The sequence below is a fragment of the Silurus meridionalis genome, chromosome 6, assembly GCF_014805685.1.
Source record: "Silurus meridionalis isolate SWU-2019-XX chromosome 6, ASM1480568v1, whole genome shotgun sequence".
Classification (NCBI taxonomy): Eukaryota; Metazoa; Chordata; class Actinopteri; order Siluriformes; family Siluridae; genus Silurus; species Silurus meridionalis.
In genome coordinates this window covers 26,733,754-26,749,769 of record NC_060889.1, presented here as the reverse complement: position 1 = coordinate 26,749,769, position 16,016 = coordinate 26,733,754, and the positions used below count along the sequence as shown (strand labels likewise).

General features: G+C 37.6%; 2 protein-coding genes across 4 annotated transcripts; both read left to right on the top strand.

Annotated features, from left to right (window-relative positions):
- The first annotated feature begins 479 nt into the window (after nt 1-479).
- On the top strand, nt 480-4,493 carry LOC124387819 (lactose-binding lectin l-2-like). Its single transcript, XM_046852422.1, has 8 exons — nt 480-521; nt 588-672; nt 984-1,001; nt 1,080-1,106; nt 2,301-2,419; nt 2,708-2,842; nt 2,950-3,058; nt 4,311-4,493. The coding sequence occupies exons 2-8, from the start codon at nt 591-593 to the stop codon at nt 4,379-4,381; spliced, it is 561 nt and encodes a 186-aa protein (XP_046708378.1). The 5' UTR covers nt 480-521; nt 588-590; the 3' UTR covers nt 4,382-4,493.
- Nucleotides 4,494-5,885: 1,392 nt separating this feature from the next.
- Nucleotides 5,886-14,802, top strand: gpaa1 (glycosylphosphatidylinositol anchor attachment 1). Of its 3 annotated transcripts, XM_046852406.1 has the most exons (14): nt 5,886-6,046; nt 6,138-6,359; nt 6,533-6,637; nt 6,791-6,970; nt 7,087-7,198; nt 7,598-7,745; nt 8,533-8,634; nt 10,144-10,340; nt 11,573-11,769; nt 12,100-12,253; nt 12,781-12,852; nt 13,008-13,204; nt 13,321-13,491; nt 13,933-14,802. In XM_046852406.1, the coding sequence occupies exons 3-14, from the start codon at nt 6,564-6,566 to the stop codon at nt 14,174-14,176; spliced, it is 1,848 nt and encodes a 615-aa protein (XP_046708362.1). In that variant the 5' UTR covers nt 5,886-6,046; nt 6,138-6,359; nt 6,533-6,563; the 3' UTR covers nt 14,177-14,802. The 3 variants fall into 3 exon arrangements, with proteins under 3 accessions (XP_046708362.1, XP_046708359.1, XP_046708361.1); XM_046852403.1 differs by lacking the exon at nt 6,138-6,359 and having other exon boundaries at nt 5,887-6,046; XM_046852405.1 differs by lacking the exon at nt 5,886-6,046 and having other exon boundaries at nt 6,053-6,359.
- Nucleotides 14,803-16,016: the final 1,214 nt, after the last annotated feature.

The following is a 16,016-nucleotide window of genomic DNA, read 5'->3' as shown; positions in this document are numbered from 1 at the left end:
TATTATGGCATACTTGAGAAAATGTATGGCTCAATTACTTGAAGCTTATTTAAATATTACAATAAAATGAGTAATAGTTCGTTGCATTACAACCTAAATTTCATTACATTCTTTTATATTTCTCAGGTTGTTGTTTGTACAAAACCCAGGGATCACTTGCCTATCAAATAATAACTACTGAATACTGAATTAGGATGCTGCAGATATTTGAACCAAAAAACAAAGAATTTAAGAATAATATCTATAGTTTTTCTGTTCTTTTCCTCTTTCATTCATACACTGTGAATGCACAGCACAAATAATACTGGTTATTTCATATAAATCATTTACATATCCAAACATTTCCAACTCAACATGCCATCTGTCAGTTAGTATATATGATATAATCATTAACTCAAGTTTAGATTTTTTTTTTTTTTTAGCAATTTTGGAATAGAGAAGGTTTCCTTCAGCATCACTATATAAGCACCACCACTTACCTCAGTGTTTTACATCAAGCAAAAAGAGACTCCTGATTAGATGTAAGTGGATGGATTCTTTTAACATTGTTTTCAATAATTATGCATTAATGTCTTCATTTCTTGCAGTGCATGAAAAGCCAGAATTACAGTATGGCACGTCAAACTGAAGCAGTGTTGCTTCTTATTCTGGCCGCATCAGCAACAGCTTTGGGTAAGAGTTTTAATATTATTGAACAGGATACCTTTAACTCAAAACAACTGCACCCTTACAGAAGCAGGTGTACTTCAAAAGCACTATTAAAGTTATAATGCAGAATCTGTTTCAATACTCCACTGTTGTAGTGTTTTTGCACTTTTGAAAAGCTGTTACTGAAAACATGACTTGGTTGTGATATCTCGTGATTGTAGCCAGATTACTGTGATCTGAATCAAAATCTGCTTTTGTATTTTTAAAACAGTGACAATGATAGAAAATGATTTACGACATATACTGATCTTTACCATTTCTTTCCTCCTTTAAAGCTACTGCAGAGCTGTCAGGTAAAATAAAACTAAACAATACAATAGCATCAATGTAGCTATTGTAACCACTAATATATCTTTTCTTCTGTTTTCTAGATGCTTATTTTGATAAGCTCGTACAAGGTAAATAAAACTGCACAAATAATGAACATGATCTTAATGAATAAGTCCTTTATTTATTTATTATTATATTATATAAGTACTGTATTTATTGACTGTTTAAAAATCTAGATTCTTAGGAAACATAAACACAAAGCCACTTAGGTTACATGGTGGTAATTGTTAATAATATACAACCACAGTTCATACGATACTACAAGTTAATATACTGCCCCCAGTTGTATTGTGCTTTTAACAATGGACACTGTCTCAAAGCAGCTTTACACAGATAATTTGGTAATAAAGAATTAATAGGAATGTTCCTTATAAATGTAAGTTTACATTTACATTTACATTTGCGGCATTTAGCAGACGCACTTGTTCAGAGCGACGTACAAAAGTGCGTTGAGTCTCTAGCAATGAATAAATCTACACTGGTACGCTAGATTACAAACTTAATATAAATATAACTCTTGAATTCTACAAAGCAAACCTGGAAAGTGCTAATTTAAGTGTTAAATGTTTAAGAGATGGTCAGAAGGAGTTGCAATGTGTGTTTGTGGATTTAGAGAAAGCATACGACAGGGTGGAGAGAGGAGTTGTAGTATAGTATGAGGAAGTTAGGTGTGTCAGAGAAGTATGTGAGGGTGGTGCAGGACATGTAAGAGGACAGAATAACAGCAGTGAAGTGTGCAGTAGGATCAACAGACAGGTTTAAGGTGAGGGTTGCATTACATCAAGGATCGGTTTTGAGCCCTTTCCTGTTTGCAGTGGTGATTGACAGGTTGACAGACGATGTCAGACAGGAGTATCCATGGACTATGATGTTTGCAGATGATATTGTGATTTGCGGTGTGAGCGTGTTGGAGAGAAGGGAAATGAAAGTCAGAAGGAGTAAGACAGAGTGTATGAATGAGAGGGAGGGCAGTGGAGTAGGTCTTCAACCGCCGCTTGAAGATAGCCAGGGACTCCGCTGTACGGACAAAGTTATTAGTAAACAACTAATATATAGATCTCTATTCCTTTCAGTCCATTCCTTATCAAAAATGAACAACCATGTCACCTAAGTAACACTGTTTAAATGACCTACATGTCTATCATTTCTGTTTGCTTGCTTGTTTATGGTTTTAGTTTGTTTGTTCTCATGAACTAACCAGTTTCTTTTTTTTGTTGTTGTTGTTTTTTTTTGCTTGTTTGTTTTCATGCTCAATTAATCAGAAGCAGCACACCGTCAAGTCAATGAAAAATGCGGCAAATGCTGTTCAAATGGCTGGGTGATATCTGATAAACGCTGTTATATATATCAGGCCACTAGGATGATCTGGGCTTCTGCTGAGGTTCAATTCAATTCATTTAATCTTTATTCACATTAGTTTCACATTATTTTTTTAAAAAGAAGTGCAGTGTGATTACATGCTTACCTATTAGCACAGCAGTGGTGCACTGTATATGAGCTATACAGGTGTGATGTAATATTCAATTTCCAATTATCTGTAGATTAGCAATCAGTAAATTATGAACAGTATATAGTGAAGAGAATTTTTTTCCCTTCCAAAGTTTTGCACAATAATAATCACAATTAAGCAATGTGCAATGATACTAAAGTTGTTGGGTTTTTTTTCTAGAAACACTGTCAGAATTTGGGTGGACACTTGATCTCAATTCAAAATGACAACGATTATCGACTGGCCAAGTCCGTTATCCGTATTCATGACCCTGGAGAGAATCCAACATGGATCGGCCTTTCTGACTGTCAGAAGGTTTGCTAAATGGCAAATTATAATTATTCAGATAAAGGAACAAACAAATCTGAAATTTGATCAAATATTACAGCCTGTAATAGACTATTCACTGTTTATCTTTACAGAGAAATCACTGGTTTTGGACTGATGGCAGCAAAATGACTTACACCAAATGGAACCCAAGGGAACCCAATCATATCTTAGGAGAGTGCTGTGTCCAAATGAACCATGGCAGTAAGCATATCTGAAAACATTTATTCTATTTATCTCTCCATCTATCTTATATTTAGGTATGTAAGTTTATGTGACATTTTTATTTTACTTATATTTATATAATAATTCACTACTACGCATTATTTGCTTTGAGAATGTTGATGGAGAAGTATAGAGAAGGTCAGAAGGAGTTGCACTGTGGTTTGTGGATTTAGAGAAAGTGTAAGATGGGGTGCCGAGAGAGGAGTTGTGGTATTGTATGAGGAAGTCTGGTGTGTGAAGTATGTAAGGGTTGTGCAGGACATTTATGAGGACAGTGTGACAGTGGTGAAGTGTGCAGTAGGAACAACAGACTGTTTTAAGGTTAAGGTTGCATTGCATCAAGGATTGGCTCTAAGCCCTTTCCTGTTTGCAGTGGTGATTGACAGGTTGACAGATGAGGTCAGACAGGAGCCTCCATGGACTATGATGTTTGCGGATGATATTGTGATTTGTGGTGAGAGTAGGGAGCATGGTGAAAAGAGACTGGTGGAGGTATGTGCTGGAGAGAAGGGGAATGAAAGTCAGTAGGAGTAAGACAGGGTACATGTGTGTGAATGAGAGGGAGGGCAGTGGAGTGGTGTGGTTGCAGGGAGAAAAGGTGGAGAAGGTGGAGGAGTTCAGGTACCTGGGTTCAACAGTGCAAAGTAATTGAGAGTATGTTAGAGAAGTAAAGAAAAGTGTGCAGGCAGGGTGGAGTGGGTGGAGAAAAGTGAGAGCAGGAGTGATTTGTGATAAAAGAGTATCTGCAAGAGTGAAAGGGAAAGTTTATAGGACTGTGGTGAGACCTGCAATGTTTTGGTTTAGAGACAGTGGCATTGAGTAAAAGACAGGAGGTGGAGCTGGAGGTAGCAGAGCTAAAGATGTTGAGGTTTTCATTGGGAGTGATGACGATGGACAGGATTAGAAACAAGTTTATTGTAGGACGCTTTGAAGACAACGTGAGGGAGGCGAGATTGAGATGGTTTGGACATGTGCAGAGGAGGGACATGGGGTATCTCAGTAGGAGAATACTGAGGATAGACCACCAGGAAGGAGGAAAGAGGAAGGCCAAGGAGGAGGTTTATGGATGTGGTGAGGAAAGACATGCAGGTGGTTGGTGTGAAAGAGGCAGATGTAAAGGACAGGGGGGTATGGAGACGGATGATCCGCTGTGGCGCCCCCTAATGAGAGCAGTAGAAAGAAGAAGTAGATTTTTTATATAATAATTATATCTTTCTTCCTTTTTCTGCAGAAATGAAGGACTGGAATGATGTTGGCTGTAAAAAGAAATTTCCTTTCGTGTGTGCTAAAAGCTTTTACTGAAAAGCTGACACCTTCACTTTTACCACCTTTTAGACACTTGTCACTGATGGATTTACAAAAACCTCACTGTGTCAATTGTATAGAATTTAAGCAATAAAAAAATCCGAATACATTGATGTTTATGAAATTATTTCAAAGATTTTATCATTTTGAAATACACTCTCACTCTCATCTGCCTACCTTTTAGCTTCACCATAAAATATAAACAATCACACTAACATAACAAAATAGAAAACAACACAAAAATAAATAAAAAGTGAAAGAAATGTGTCCTTTATTTGACAATAAAAGTATTTGACAAAGTATTTCATTTCCATTTAAATTACATATGAGTATATTTCGGGTACACTTTACAGTAAATGAATTATGACAACACTTAACCTTAATTAACTTCAATTAAAATCGTGCTGATTAGTCCATGGCTGTGAATATAACATCAGTATAAAGTAATTGGACTTTTTTCTTTTACAGTGGCCTTCCATGTCACAATTTACCCCTAGCTCTAACCCCTAACACTAAACCCTTACCTGCCCGTCAACATTAAACATTTTGTTTTTGCAGGGTTTTTTTTTCTTTTTTCTAAACCAAAAGTTGTTTAAAATTAATCAGTGGCACATTAGCTGACATAGGATTGAAGCTTGTCCAATCCCAAATCTCAAAACCTCCCAATCCTAAATCTCATACCAGATAAGTCATCATCATGCTCATGATTAAATCCATACAAGCACAGACACTTATCTTAATTATAGATACATTAGCGACATTATTATGCTAAATAGTGCACAATGTTTTAAGTTTTTTTACTGTATTTTATTTGATTAAGAGCATAAAAAGTTTAGATGTGGACCAAATACAATCCAGGCATCTTAAAATGGCAGATTATGCATCCAGCATTTTGATAATAAAATGTTTTGTGAACGAATAAAAATGGGTCAGATTAGCTACAGAAAACTGTTAACATTCAAATAATAATTTACAATCTTGTACACTAATTCAGGCTTTTTTAATGGATTTAATTAAATTGCTTTATGATGCTACAATTTGTTTTGTTTGTAATTAAATTCTGTAAAGCTGCTTTGAGATGTCCATGTCCATGATTAAAATTGCTATACAAATAAAACAAAATTGTATATAACTGAAAATAATGTAAGCGTTGTTTAAGTGGTAGTTGGACTGTTTCTTGGACTGTTTCTGATGAGTGTCTTTAACTTTTATGTAACAATAAGGATCCTTAAATTATCCCTCTCAAGCTTTCTTCCTTATACCATCTCACTTCTTCATCTCTTTAAAGCTGCTTTGGGACACTGTCAATTGTTAGAATCGCTACACAAATAAAAGTACATTGAATGAAATGTTTATTGAACAAGTGTAGTAATAATGTACAGTAATTTAATAAACTAAGTAAACATTACGTCATTTATTTGTAAACGAGGGGGGGCGGTAGGAACCATTTGCGATTCTCTCCGTTTGCTGGGACGGATTTTCAAGGCGGACCCCAAAAATTTGCTGACCTAAATCGCATTATTTTCCGGAAATGCACTTTAGGAATTATTTGTAGTTTTGATAGATCACCGGAAGTTCCGGTGGCATTTCACTTCCGATGGGAAGCCGGAGAAAAATGAATGCGTTTTTGCGTTCTTTAGGAATCTAATTTTCTTTTTCAAGGTAGGAATTTGGAAAAAACCCAACCCTTAACATTGTGCGTGTGTGCTTTGATATATAAATGGTATAAACAGTGCATTTATTTGGTAAAAAGGAACAAAAAGCGTAGCAGCTGACCCAACGGTTGAGCTGTGACAGCTCTCGTGCAGCTAGCAAAGCGCTAAACCAGTTAGCAGTCAACACGAGAGGAACGAGGATCATCACCTTCATTCCTGTGTCTGAGATCTTCTAAAAGCGTGTATTGATATAATGTGGTCCAGCTGTCGATCATGTTGCTCCTTGGTTCAGAAAATCCACCTCCTACTGTAACATTCAGGTATCATGAACAGAAGTATGGTGAAGATGATGTATTTGGGTGTTGGCTGATACGCAGAACTCGGATATTATAACTAAAATAGGATAAAAAAAATACCGTGTTACTGTTGCATCCCTGCTTGTATTTGCTAACATCACTGATCCCTTCTTCTGGATATCATGGTGGTGTTCCAGGTCACAGTGAGTCCAGTACCAGAGAAACAGAATGGGTCTGTTATCCGACCCGAACCGAAGGAAGGCGTTGACCAGTCTCCTCACCCGCCTCAACACTCCTCTATGGTAAACACTCACTCACTGCATTACATTTGCCTTTGTGGTGTTCAAAGTTTTGATGGATTCATATAAAAACATCAACACAGGCTTCAGTGTTTAAAAACCATCATTCAGATCGGGTTAAAGATGGAGAATGAAAGCCTTCGTTGTTTTTCCCAGTGTGGTGTGCTACCTGGCGGGCATCGCCTGGTTCATGGGCCTGGCGTTTGAGCCGTTCACTCTACGGACGTACATGTCTGAGAACGCCATGGGTTCCACCATGGTGGAGGAGAGGTTCCCCTCAGGAGAAAGAGCCTTGGCTACAGGGCGGGAGTTTGCAGCTCAGAAGAAGAAGGTTGGGTGAGTGGAAGAGACTTTCCCAAAGTGGAAATGAAAACCGAGGACATTTCGAGAGAAAATGTCTGCACGTCCTTTCATCTTTATTGGTGTTCATGTCTCGCTCTCGGTCACTGAAGGGGAATGCCGGTGGACTGGCTGGTGAAGACGATGCAGGCCAGAGGGCTGGAGGTTTTCACCCAGAGCTTCTCACGCACTCTGCCTTTCCCTGATGAGAACAAGGAGAGATTTGTGAGTTTGTATAAACCTTTATCGGCATGACAGAATATCGTAAAAGGTTTAGGAAGCTTTGTTTTGTTTTTTGTTTGTTTGTTTGTTTTTTTCTGTCCGAGGTTTTGTTACAAACGTCAGTTGTTCGGGAAAGCCATAAAAGAAACATCACAAAGATAAAATAAGTATGAAGAAATGATGGTTTTATAAAACATTTGCTGAGTAAATATGCATATATTATTTTGGTACATGTGTGTGTGCACAGAATAATGTTAAATTCTAAACCTGAAGAAGAACTTAGACCCTCAAGGGTTATGGCTTGAAGGATTTAAATATAAAATTTGTTTATAAGTGGGAAAAATATTACTTTAGTCATAAAGTTAATCATTAATTCCTCCCCCTTTTCTCCCCCTCTTTCAGATGGTTCGAGGCACTAATGTGTACGGGATCCTGCGAGCACCTCGAGCTCCCCGAACAGAAGCCCTGGTGCTCAGCGCCCCCTGCAGTCCTGGCAACAGCAACAACCAGGCAGTTGGCCTTCTGCTGGGTCTCGCACAGTATTTCAGAAGTGAGAGGCTTATAAACTTGATTTACACACACTTCATGATTCACTTCATGTTCTTAGGGGTTTTATGGGGTGCAGTTTTGGAAGATGTATTCAGATTTATTATTTTGTGCTTTAATAGTAGAGAATTCAGGCTAATCTACAGTAAGATTCATGGACAGAAAAAGTGACAGCACCCTATTGTACATGACTATTATTTATACCGTGGTCCGTTTTGAAAATCTTGATAGGCAGTCTGCTGTCAGTTTAGTCATTGTTCTAAATGAATGCGCTGCCTTGTGAAAAAATTTAACGACCATATGATGTGATGTGCATGTACCAGGAAAGGAAGAAATTACACATGTGACAAACCTTTTCTTCCAGGCAGATTATTAAAAGAATGAACAAGCACGATTATGTCGGTTTTACTTTGTTATTGTATAATTTCACCCAAAGGCAGCAGAGAAAAAGAGAAAAGCAGTGGGCCTAAGACAGATCCTTGTGGAACACCAAACTTTACCTCAGAGAGTGTGGAAAACTCACCATTTACACCAACAAACTGATAGCAATCAGTGAGATAAGACCTAGGGTTACACTTCTAAAAGATAAAATTATCACTAGTGATGGAAAAAGACTGACTGTACATTAACACACTGTATGAGCTGAATGCTCACCATATCAAAGAAATTACGTACCTTAGTGCAATTTTCTCAAAGTTATTTAGGGGGAAAAGAGATCTAAAACCGTAAAATTTAAACACAGACGCAAAAAATAGACGTGTAATATAACATTCCAAATGTTGTAATCTCAGGTCAGATTTACTGGGCCAAAGACATCATATTCCTGGTGAACGAGCACGATCTCATCGGCATGCAGGCTTGGTTAGAGGGCTACCATCATACCAACATCACTGGTGAGTCACATGTTACTTACTTAATTTCATTCAACCAGACTGCAAGCTTCATCAAATACAGAACATTTCAGATGATTTCTAACCTCGATTAAATGTTTAAATAAATACTTACGACATTTCAGAGATACGACGTTCACCTCAGATTTTATTTACTTTATTTGTACTATGTAAAAAAAAAAAAAATGTAAAAGTGTTTACAGTGCCTCTTTATGTCTGCGTCGGAACGCATCATGGAGTAGTCACGTACGACCTGATTGGACTTACGACCGTTTTTTTCGGTCCCTATCTACGTCATAAGTTGGGGTCTGCCTGTATATACAAACAGACAAATGAAATAAATTCAGTATCATTCAATTTGTATTATACTTTTAACAATGGACTCCAAATCAGCTTTACAAAAATCAATAGATTGCGAATATAAATGTTATTATCATAAATTAGTCCTTATATGTTTATCCATAACCTGTTCTGACGGTGTCAAGAAAACAACCCACTGAGAAGGTAAAAGGAAGAAACCTTGAGAGGAACCAGACAAGGAAACAAATCCTCATCGGTGTGACACCAAAGGTCTAATCATTATTGTTCTATTATTGCTGAGGTCATCAATTGTTCACTAATGGAAACGACTGTTTGTGGCCAAACCCGTAGCTTTAAACTATTGTAGGAAACTAGGAAACAGAAAGTGTTTTCCATTTGAAGAGAACACTGTCCAGAAGTAGGGCATTGAGATAAATCACTGGTATCTCAGGAGCATATGTAACTTTAGAAAAAGAGGAAGGAAGTGAGATGGCCAGACAGTGAGAGAAATATGGATTCTAGGAATCTGTATTGAGAAACCCTGGTGTATATTTTTCTACAATGTCCTTGTTAATGCATGTTCCATTTTAATTTTTTTTAAAGATAAATAGGAAATGCCTCCTATCCCTACACTCCGAAGAGCTTTCAGTCATTTAAAAGAATGTAAAGTGGAGCTGAAGTGAAAAGAGAGCTGTGAGGTTATATTATTGTAAATGCCATGTGGACATTTTATTGAGCGTGTTGAGGTATTTATATTCAGATTATTCAGATTTCTTTGTTCTCTGAGATGGGTTGATGAAGAAACCTTGAGAGGAACCAGACTCAAAAGGAAACATCCTCGTCTGGGTGACACTGAACGTCCATTCATTATTGTTAAGGTTATAAACTGTTCACTGACAGATTCTCAAATGCAACTGTTCATAGTCAATAGGCGTTTGCATTTTTTAAGTACACTTTTATACATCAATACACTGAATTAGGGTTTTTATATAGTTATAATGAGCAAAACATCCAATAAATCTTTTTTTTAGGTTTAAATTTTTATCTGATTAATCGAATAATCTGAAAAAGAAAAAAAAAATTCAAATAATTGATTATCAAAATAATCGTTAGTTGCAACCCAAAGGTATACAACATCTACATTAAAAAATATAAAATTACTAGTATATATCTATATATCTAAATAAAACAATTCTGCTGTTGATCAATCAGGGATGGACTTTACGCCGCTACAGGGCCGAGCAGGCTCCATCCAGGCTGCTCTCTCGATGGAGCTCAGCAGTGATGTCATCACCAGTTTGGACCTGGTACTGGAGGGTCTAAATGGACAGCTGCCCAACCTGGACCTGGCCAACCTCTTCCATGCCTTCTGCCAGAAGCTCGGCATCCTCTGCACCATTCAGGGGAAGGTAAGAGAAACTTCAAGACGTATAGATGCCGTTAAATTATGATGCACACTGTGTGTGGAAAACCTTTTATTTTTTAATACTACAAAAGCTATTTGTCATTTTATGTCCTAGCATTGTAGCTTTTATAGAGAAATGTGGTTGATATACACCGACCAGGCATCATTTTATGGCAAACGATCAGCCTAATATTGTGCTATAAAGGGATTCGGTGCAACCAAGATGAGGATGGGATTTCTCTCGAGTCTGGTTCCTCTGAAGGTTTCTTCCTTATGCCATCTCGGGGAGTTTTTCCTCGCCGCAGTCGCCACCGGCTCACTCATCAGGGACAAACTTACACTTAAAAAGAATGTCCTATTCATTTTTATCACCACTTTATCTGTGTAAAGCTAATTTGAGACAATGTTCATTGTTAAAAGCGCTATACATGTACAAATGAATTCAATTGAAATTGAATTCAATTGTTGGTCCCCCTTTTTGACGCCAAAACAGTCCTGACCAGTCGAGCATTAACAGCATAAACATCTTCAGCAATTTGAGCTACAGGAGCTCGTCTGTTGGATCGGACCACACGGAAAAGCCTTCACCTTCACTCCCTTCATACATCAATGAGCCTCAGCTGGCTGTGATAGCACACAAGAGCTGCAGTTTTGGAGATTCTCTGACCGAGACGTCTAGACGTCACAATTTGTCAAAATCGCTCAAATCCTTACGCTCGCCCATTTGTCCTGCTTCTAACATCATCTTTGAGGACAAAATGTTCACTTGATTCCTGATAAATATATTCCACTCACCGACAGGTGCCATGATGAGGAGATAATGTTATAATGTTATGCCTGGTCAGTGTATATTTATATTGAGAATACATAAGGAATTTAATAAGGCTATATCTTAAAAAAAAAAAAATAATAAAATCATTGTTTTGAGAAAGTTGTATTTTACAGATATTTTTTACTGACAAATAGTTGTTGTTTTTTTGTTTAAACTGTTTCTATTGCATTCACCATGACAGTTAATGATGCAATTTTTTAGCCTCAGTAAAAATGTTCATATCTGTAATCATGCGTGCATAATCTAGCAACAGTTAGAGAGGAAATTGACATCGGTCACAGTGGAATCGTTCAGGAATTTCAGCGATTATATCTCAGAATTGTACACTGTAAAGTCCTTCATGTTCCTGTTGTGTTTTTTTATATGAAGAAGAATTTACAGTATGGCTTCACATTGTGTCTCAGCTCCAGAGGAACGACTGGGACAGTTCAGAGGGATACACGCATTCAGCACAGACTATGATGCTGATGGTGCTGAAGCAGGCGAGCGGTCGGCCCTGGGGTGACCACGGGCTCTTCCTGCGCTATCACATCGAGGCTGTGACCCTCCGCGGCATCAACAGCTTCAGACACTACAAGACTGACGCCACCACTCTCGGCAGGTCTGCCATGTTTAAGACATCGGGAGCCTTGTTTATCTTTTCAGCAGAATATAACCCACGCTGTATTTGAAATGTCTGCTCCTAAATTCAGGGCAGTGTGGTGTGGCAAAAAATTGCACATTGTTCTCGACATGAGCTTTGGTTACTTGCACTGTTAAATCCTGATCTGAGATCAGAAGCTTGATGTAGTGTCGCTTCAAATATTTCATTCTGTGGCCTTTCAGGAGATCAAGGGAAATTTTTAACTCAATATTAATGTGAAGTAAAAAGCAAAACAAAAAAATTAAAGAATAATATTTTTTTTTCTGTCTTTTGCTGTAATCTTTTCAGGCTGTTGGAGGGAATGTTCAGGAAGCTGAATAATCTACTGGAGAGACTTCACCAGTCCTACTTCTTCTACCTAATGCCTTCGTTGTCTCGCTTTGTGTCCATTGGATATTACATGCCTGCTTTTGGCCTGCTGGCTGCCATCCTGCTCCTGCGAGTATCCTTTCAGCGATGAGTCTCTGAAACTGTCAAATACACCTTCATGTGCACTTACTGTAAGACCTCAACAATTTCTGTGTTTTAGTAAGATGTCAAAATATTTGGACACTCAGAAATTTTTTGTTGTCACTGTGATTTTACAATATCTGTATAAAATCCATCAATACACCAAGTAGCAGCAGGTGTTGTGTAGCAGAGCATCGGAGTGAATTGTGTGTTTAACTTTTCATGCTACATTACTTTTGTACATTTTAAAAGCATATCACCGAGAAGTTTATGGTGTGATCCGGGAGAGCAAAGTTGGTATCTAAGGGATGGCATGCACTCTTTCATCACTGGTCAATTGTGTCTCTGAGCTCATTTATGGGAAAGAGGATAAATAATGCTTTCCTACCAGTGAGAGAAAGTGTGAGGAGCAGCAAATAATTGTTTGGTTTTTATTTTACTAAACTAAACCACATCCTGAAGCGAATGCAATTGAAGCGTGTAGTGAAAATGTCTTCAGGATCCTTGACTTTACTGTAGGCATTGGATCTCTGGGTCCAGATTGGAAGTCCAGCTCCAGTATCCCAGGACGGAGTCGGTGAAACAGAACCGGTCAGTATGGAGAGTTCATTTACAGAAGTCACTCAATTTTAGTGGAGAATTTACCCTGTGGTCAGAAAACATGTTCTACATATAAATGGGAAGGATGCATTTAATACATATTGTATGATTACAAACTTTTCCCAAATACTCTCCCTTCTCTCCAGCCATCAAATCCAGGTGTTCTGTCCATACTGACACCTATAGTGATCAGTCACCTGACAGGCGTGGCTCTGTACACTCTTCCCATCCTGTCTCAGGACACTGCAGTAGAGCACTTCCCTGTGTCTGAGACCGAGGCCGTGGTTCTCACTGCCATCGCCATCTACACTGCAGGCTTGGCACTGCCCCACAACACACACAGGTACCATACACACACACACAATCCTCTCAAATTTCAAAACTTTAATAAGTTCCCTGAAATATGCTACTGCATATCAAATGTGATTTTTAAATATAGTGTGTGTGTTTGTGTGTCAGATTGATCTCAGGTGAGGCCACAGAGCAGGGCTGGCGTGTGCTCAAACTGGCGGCTCTCCTCTACCTGGCTGTGCTTCTCGGCTGCACAGCTCTCATCAACTTCTCCCTGGGCTTCATCCTGGCTGTCACACTGGTGCCTGCTGCTGCCTGCGTCACACCGCACATGCCCAAGTACGAAAACACAGTAACAGTAAGATAAAAAGTGTATGAGGTCCATATATACAGGGATGAGGGTGTTTAATGTACAGACGGTGCAGTAGGTAATATTACATAGTGTGTATATAGTAATATACAATATAATGTGCAAAGTTTATGCATAGAGAGACATGTCAGGAGATAATATACTATATGATATAGTTATGTACAAGTATGAATGTATGTATGATACAGTATATACAGTATAAATATGGGTGGAATGTACAGTAGTGCAAATGTGAGTTATGGATGGTGCAACAAAAAATATATATATAAAATATAAAAATATATATAAAAATATATATATATATATTTTTTTTCCACCTTAGAATTTTATACATTTTTAAATGTAAATGCTAGAATTAAATGAAAATTGTTGAAATTAATCATCTGTCACTGTTTTTTCCTGCCTCTCAGATCTTTGGGTGCCTTGGCGATGGTGCTGCTTAGTCCAGGTTGCACAATCTTCTACTGTATCTTCCTCTTCCAGGACCTTCAGGAAGCTCCGGTTACGTTGCCCGAGTGTTGTGTGCTCTTCCTGTCCGTCATCTCTCAGGGCATCCTGGACCACACCCTCTATGGCTCGCTGATCTACCCGCTCTTGGCACTGTTTGTGTATCCATGTTGGCTGCTGCTCTGGAATGTCCTGTTTTGGAAATAACAAGAACGAACTGGGCCTGTAAAGTGCCTATCAGGGAAACCGCTCAGAAGCATTCAGCCTTCCTTCGGGTGCACCTGAGAGGCAATTTGGGAGAAACATGTCAGGGCTTAATGAAAGTCAATTGGGGAGTGGTCAAGAATATGGGAGGAGCTACTAAAACTTTAAACGATATAGGAGAAAAAAAAAAACGTTGAGGAGGACATTTTCTCCCAAAAGCTTTTTTCTTTTTTGTATGTGTATATTTGTTTTAGGAGACTGGACAGGAAAGCCATTTGTTTAACACTGGAAGGAAACATGAATAGGATTTTTTTTTTCTCAAATGAAAGTATGCATCAGTGTTTTTCTGGTAAGCTAGCAGGAATCACTGAGCTTATACTATACATTGTGTTAAAATGGAGCAAGAATGAGAACATTTTAAGTCTTACTGGCTGAAGCTATCTGATAAATTGGGTACTTTCCTTTAATTAATGTGACGAGCTTTTTCTGAACAAAGGACTACTAACCAAATTTACTATATTGGTTTTCCTTCATGGCAATTTTGTTTTCAAAGTTGCTGAAACATTTTTTTCTTACTTGATTTAAAATGTACTTTTTTTTTTTGTTAATAAAATGCCAAAAAACTGAAAGAATGCTTCTTTTACAAGTCACACTCTATATAAGGATTCTTCAGCATTTCCTTGAAAACTAAATCTAGTAATTTATTTCACAGTCTTTTACTCTGTGCAACTTACTGATAATGTGATTTTTCTTTATTCACATTAAACACTATAGTCATTGTAAGTTTTTCAACATTTCTCATTGTAAGTTGTAAAATCGAGAAGAGTTCAATTGCCACTGAACAGAGAAATGTTTATTAAAGCTAAAGGATTTAGTTTACTTAATTGTTAAACTTTGTAATTTAAACTTTGTAGTATAAAAAAAAACCTGATACATGGCAGGATTTCTTAAACCCTTTAAGAACAGGGAATTTAACTGTTGCAAAAAAAAAAAAACAACATAAAAACGTTTAAATCACAGCCAAAACATGCGCAGAATTAATTATTTAAATGCGTACAATAATGTTTTGCCTATATGTACTGGAGTAACAGTTTCTTTGTATTAGTATTTATTTATTTGTATATTTGTTTTATTTTATTAACTATTGTAATTTTTTTTGTGTCCACCCATCAGTGGTGGACGAAGTACACAAAGCATGTACTAGCATTAAAGTAGGTGAAATATTACTTCAGTAAAAGTGTCCCTTTAAACTTACACTTGAGCAAAAGTATTTGCCTTTAAATGTATTTAAGTAGCAAGTACTATGATTTAATAATAGAATGAGTCAAACATTAATTGATATTGAACAAAAAAAATGTAATGAGCCCAAAACCTTTTTAACGACTTCAAAAAATCGCACAAATAAGGCCACGGGTGTTGTGGCAAGTTCGAGTCAGGAGTTTCTACATCATTTATTCCTCTTTAAATGCTCTGCTTGATGATACCACCAACCGGCAATGGCGGTTTTAGCTTGAATGACGCCCCCAGGGTGAACCACACCATGACCCAATGTCTAATCAATAGGGGAGATCAGCAGTAAATCACGTTTGAAAACAGATACGTTTCTGTTGTAGTAGACGAATGCTATAAAAAGAGAATGGAAGAATATGATGATGCATAATCATTTGCTGAAAACCACAACAATGACTAAAAATGTAATTGTTTACTGCTGCTGTTATTTGCTGCATGTAGGTTTAGTGTTTGTTCGCACCGTTTTTAATTGAATCCATCACTATGTTGCGAGCGAGATGATCGCGCAACCTGAAGCTGCGACTGTCTCAAAGTTACAAACAAAAAGTTTACA

Coding starts and splice junctions, on each gene's coding strand:
- gpaa1 (XM_046852406.1), top strand. CDS start 6,564: ATGGGTCTGTTATCCGACCCGAACCGAAGGAAGGCGTTGACCAGTCTC. Junction 7,199..7,597: donor ATGAGAACAAGGAGAGATTT/GTGAGTTTGTAT, acceptor CCCCTCTTTCAG/ATGGTTCGAGGCACTAATGT. Junction 13,492..13,932: donor GTCACACCGCACATGCCCAA/GTACGAAAACAC, acceptor CCTGCCTCTCAG/ATCTTTGGGTGCCTTGGCGA.
- LOC124387819 (XM_046852422.1), top strand. CDS start 591: ATGAAAAGCCAGAATTACAGTATGGCACGTCAAACTGAAGCAGTGTTG. Junction 1,107..2,300: donor TTTTGATAAGCTCGTACAAG/GTAAATAAAACT, acceptor TCAATTAATCAG/AAGCAGCACACCGTCAAGTC. Junction 3,059..4,310: donor TGTCCAAATGAACCATGGCA/GTAAGCATATCT, acceptor CTTTTTCTGCAG/AAATGAAGGACTGGAATGAT.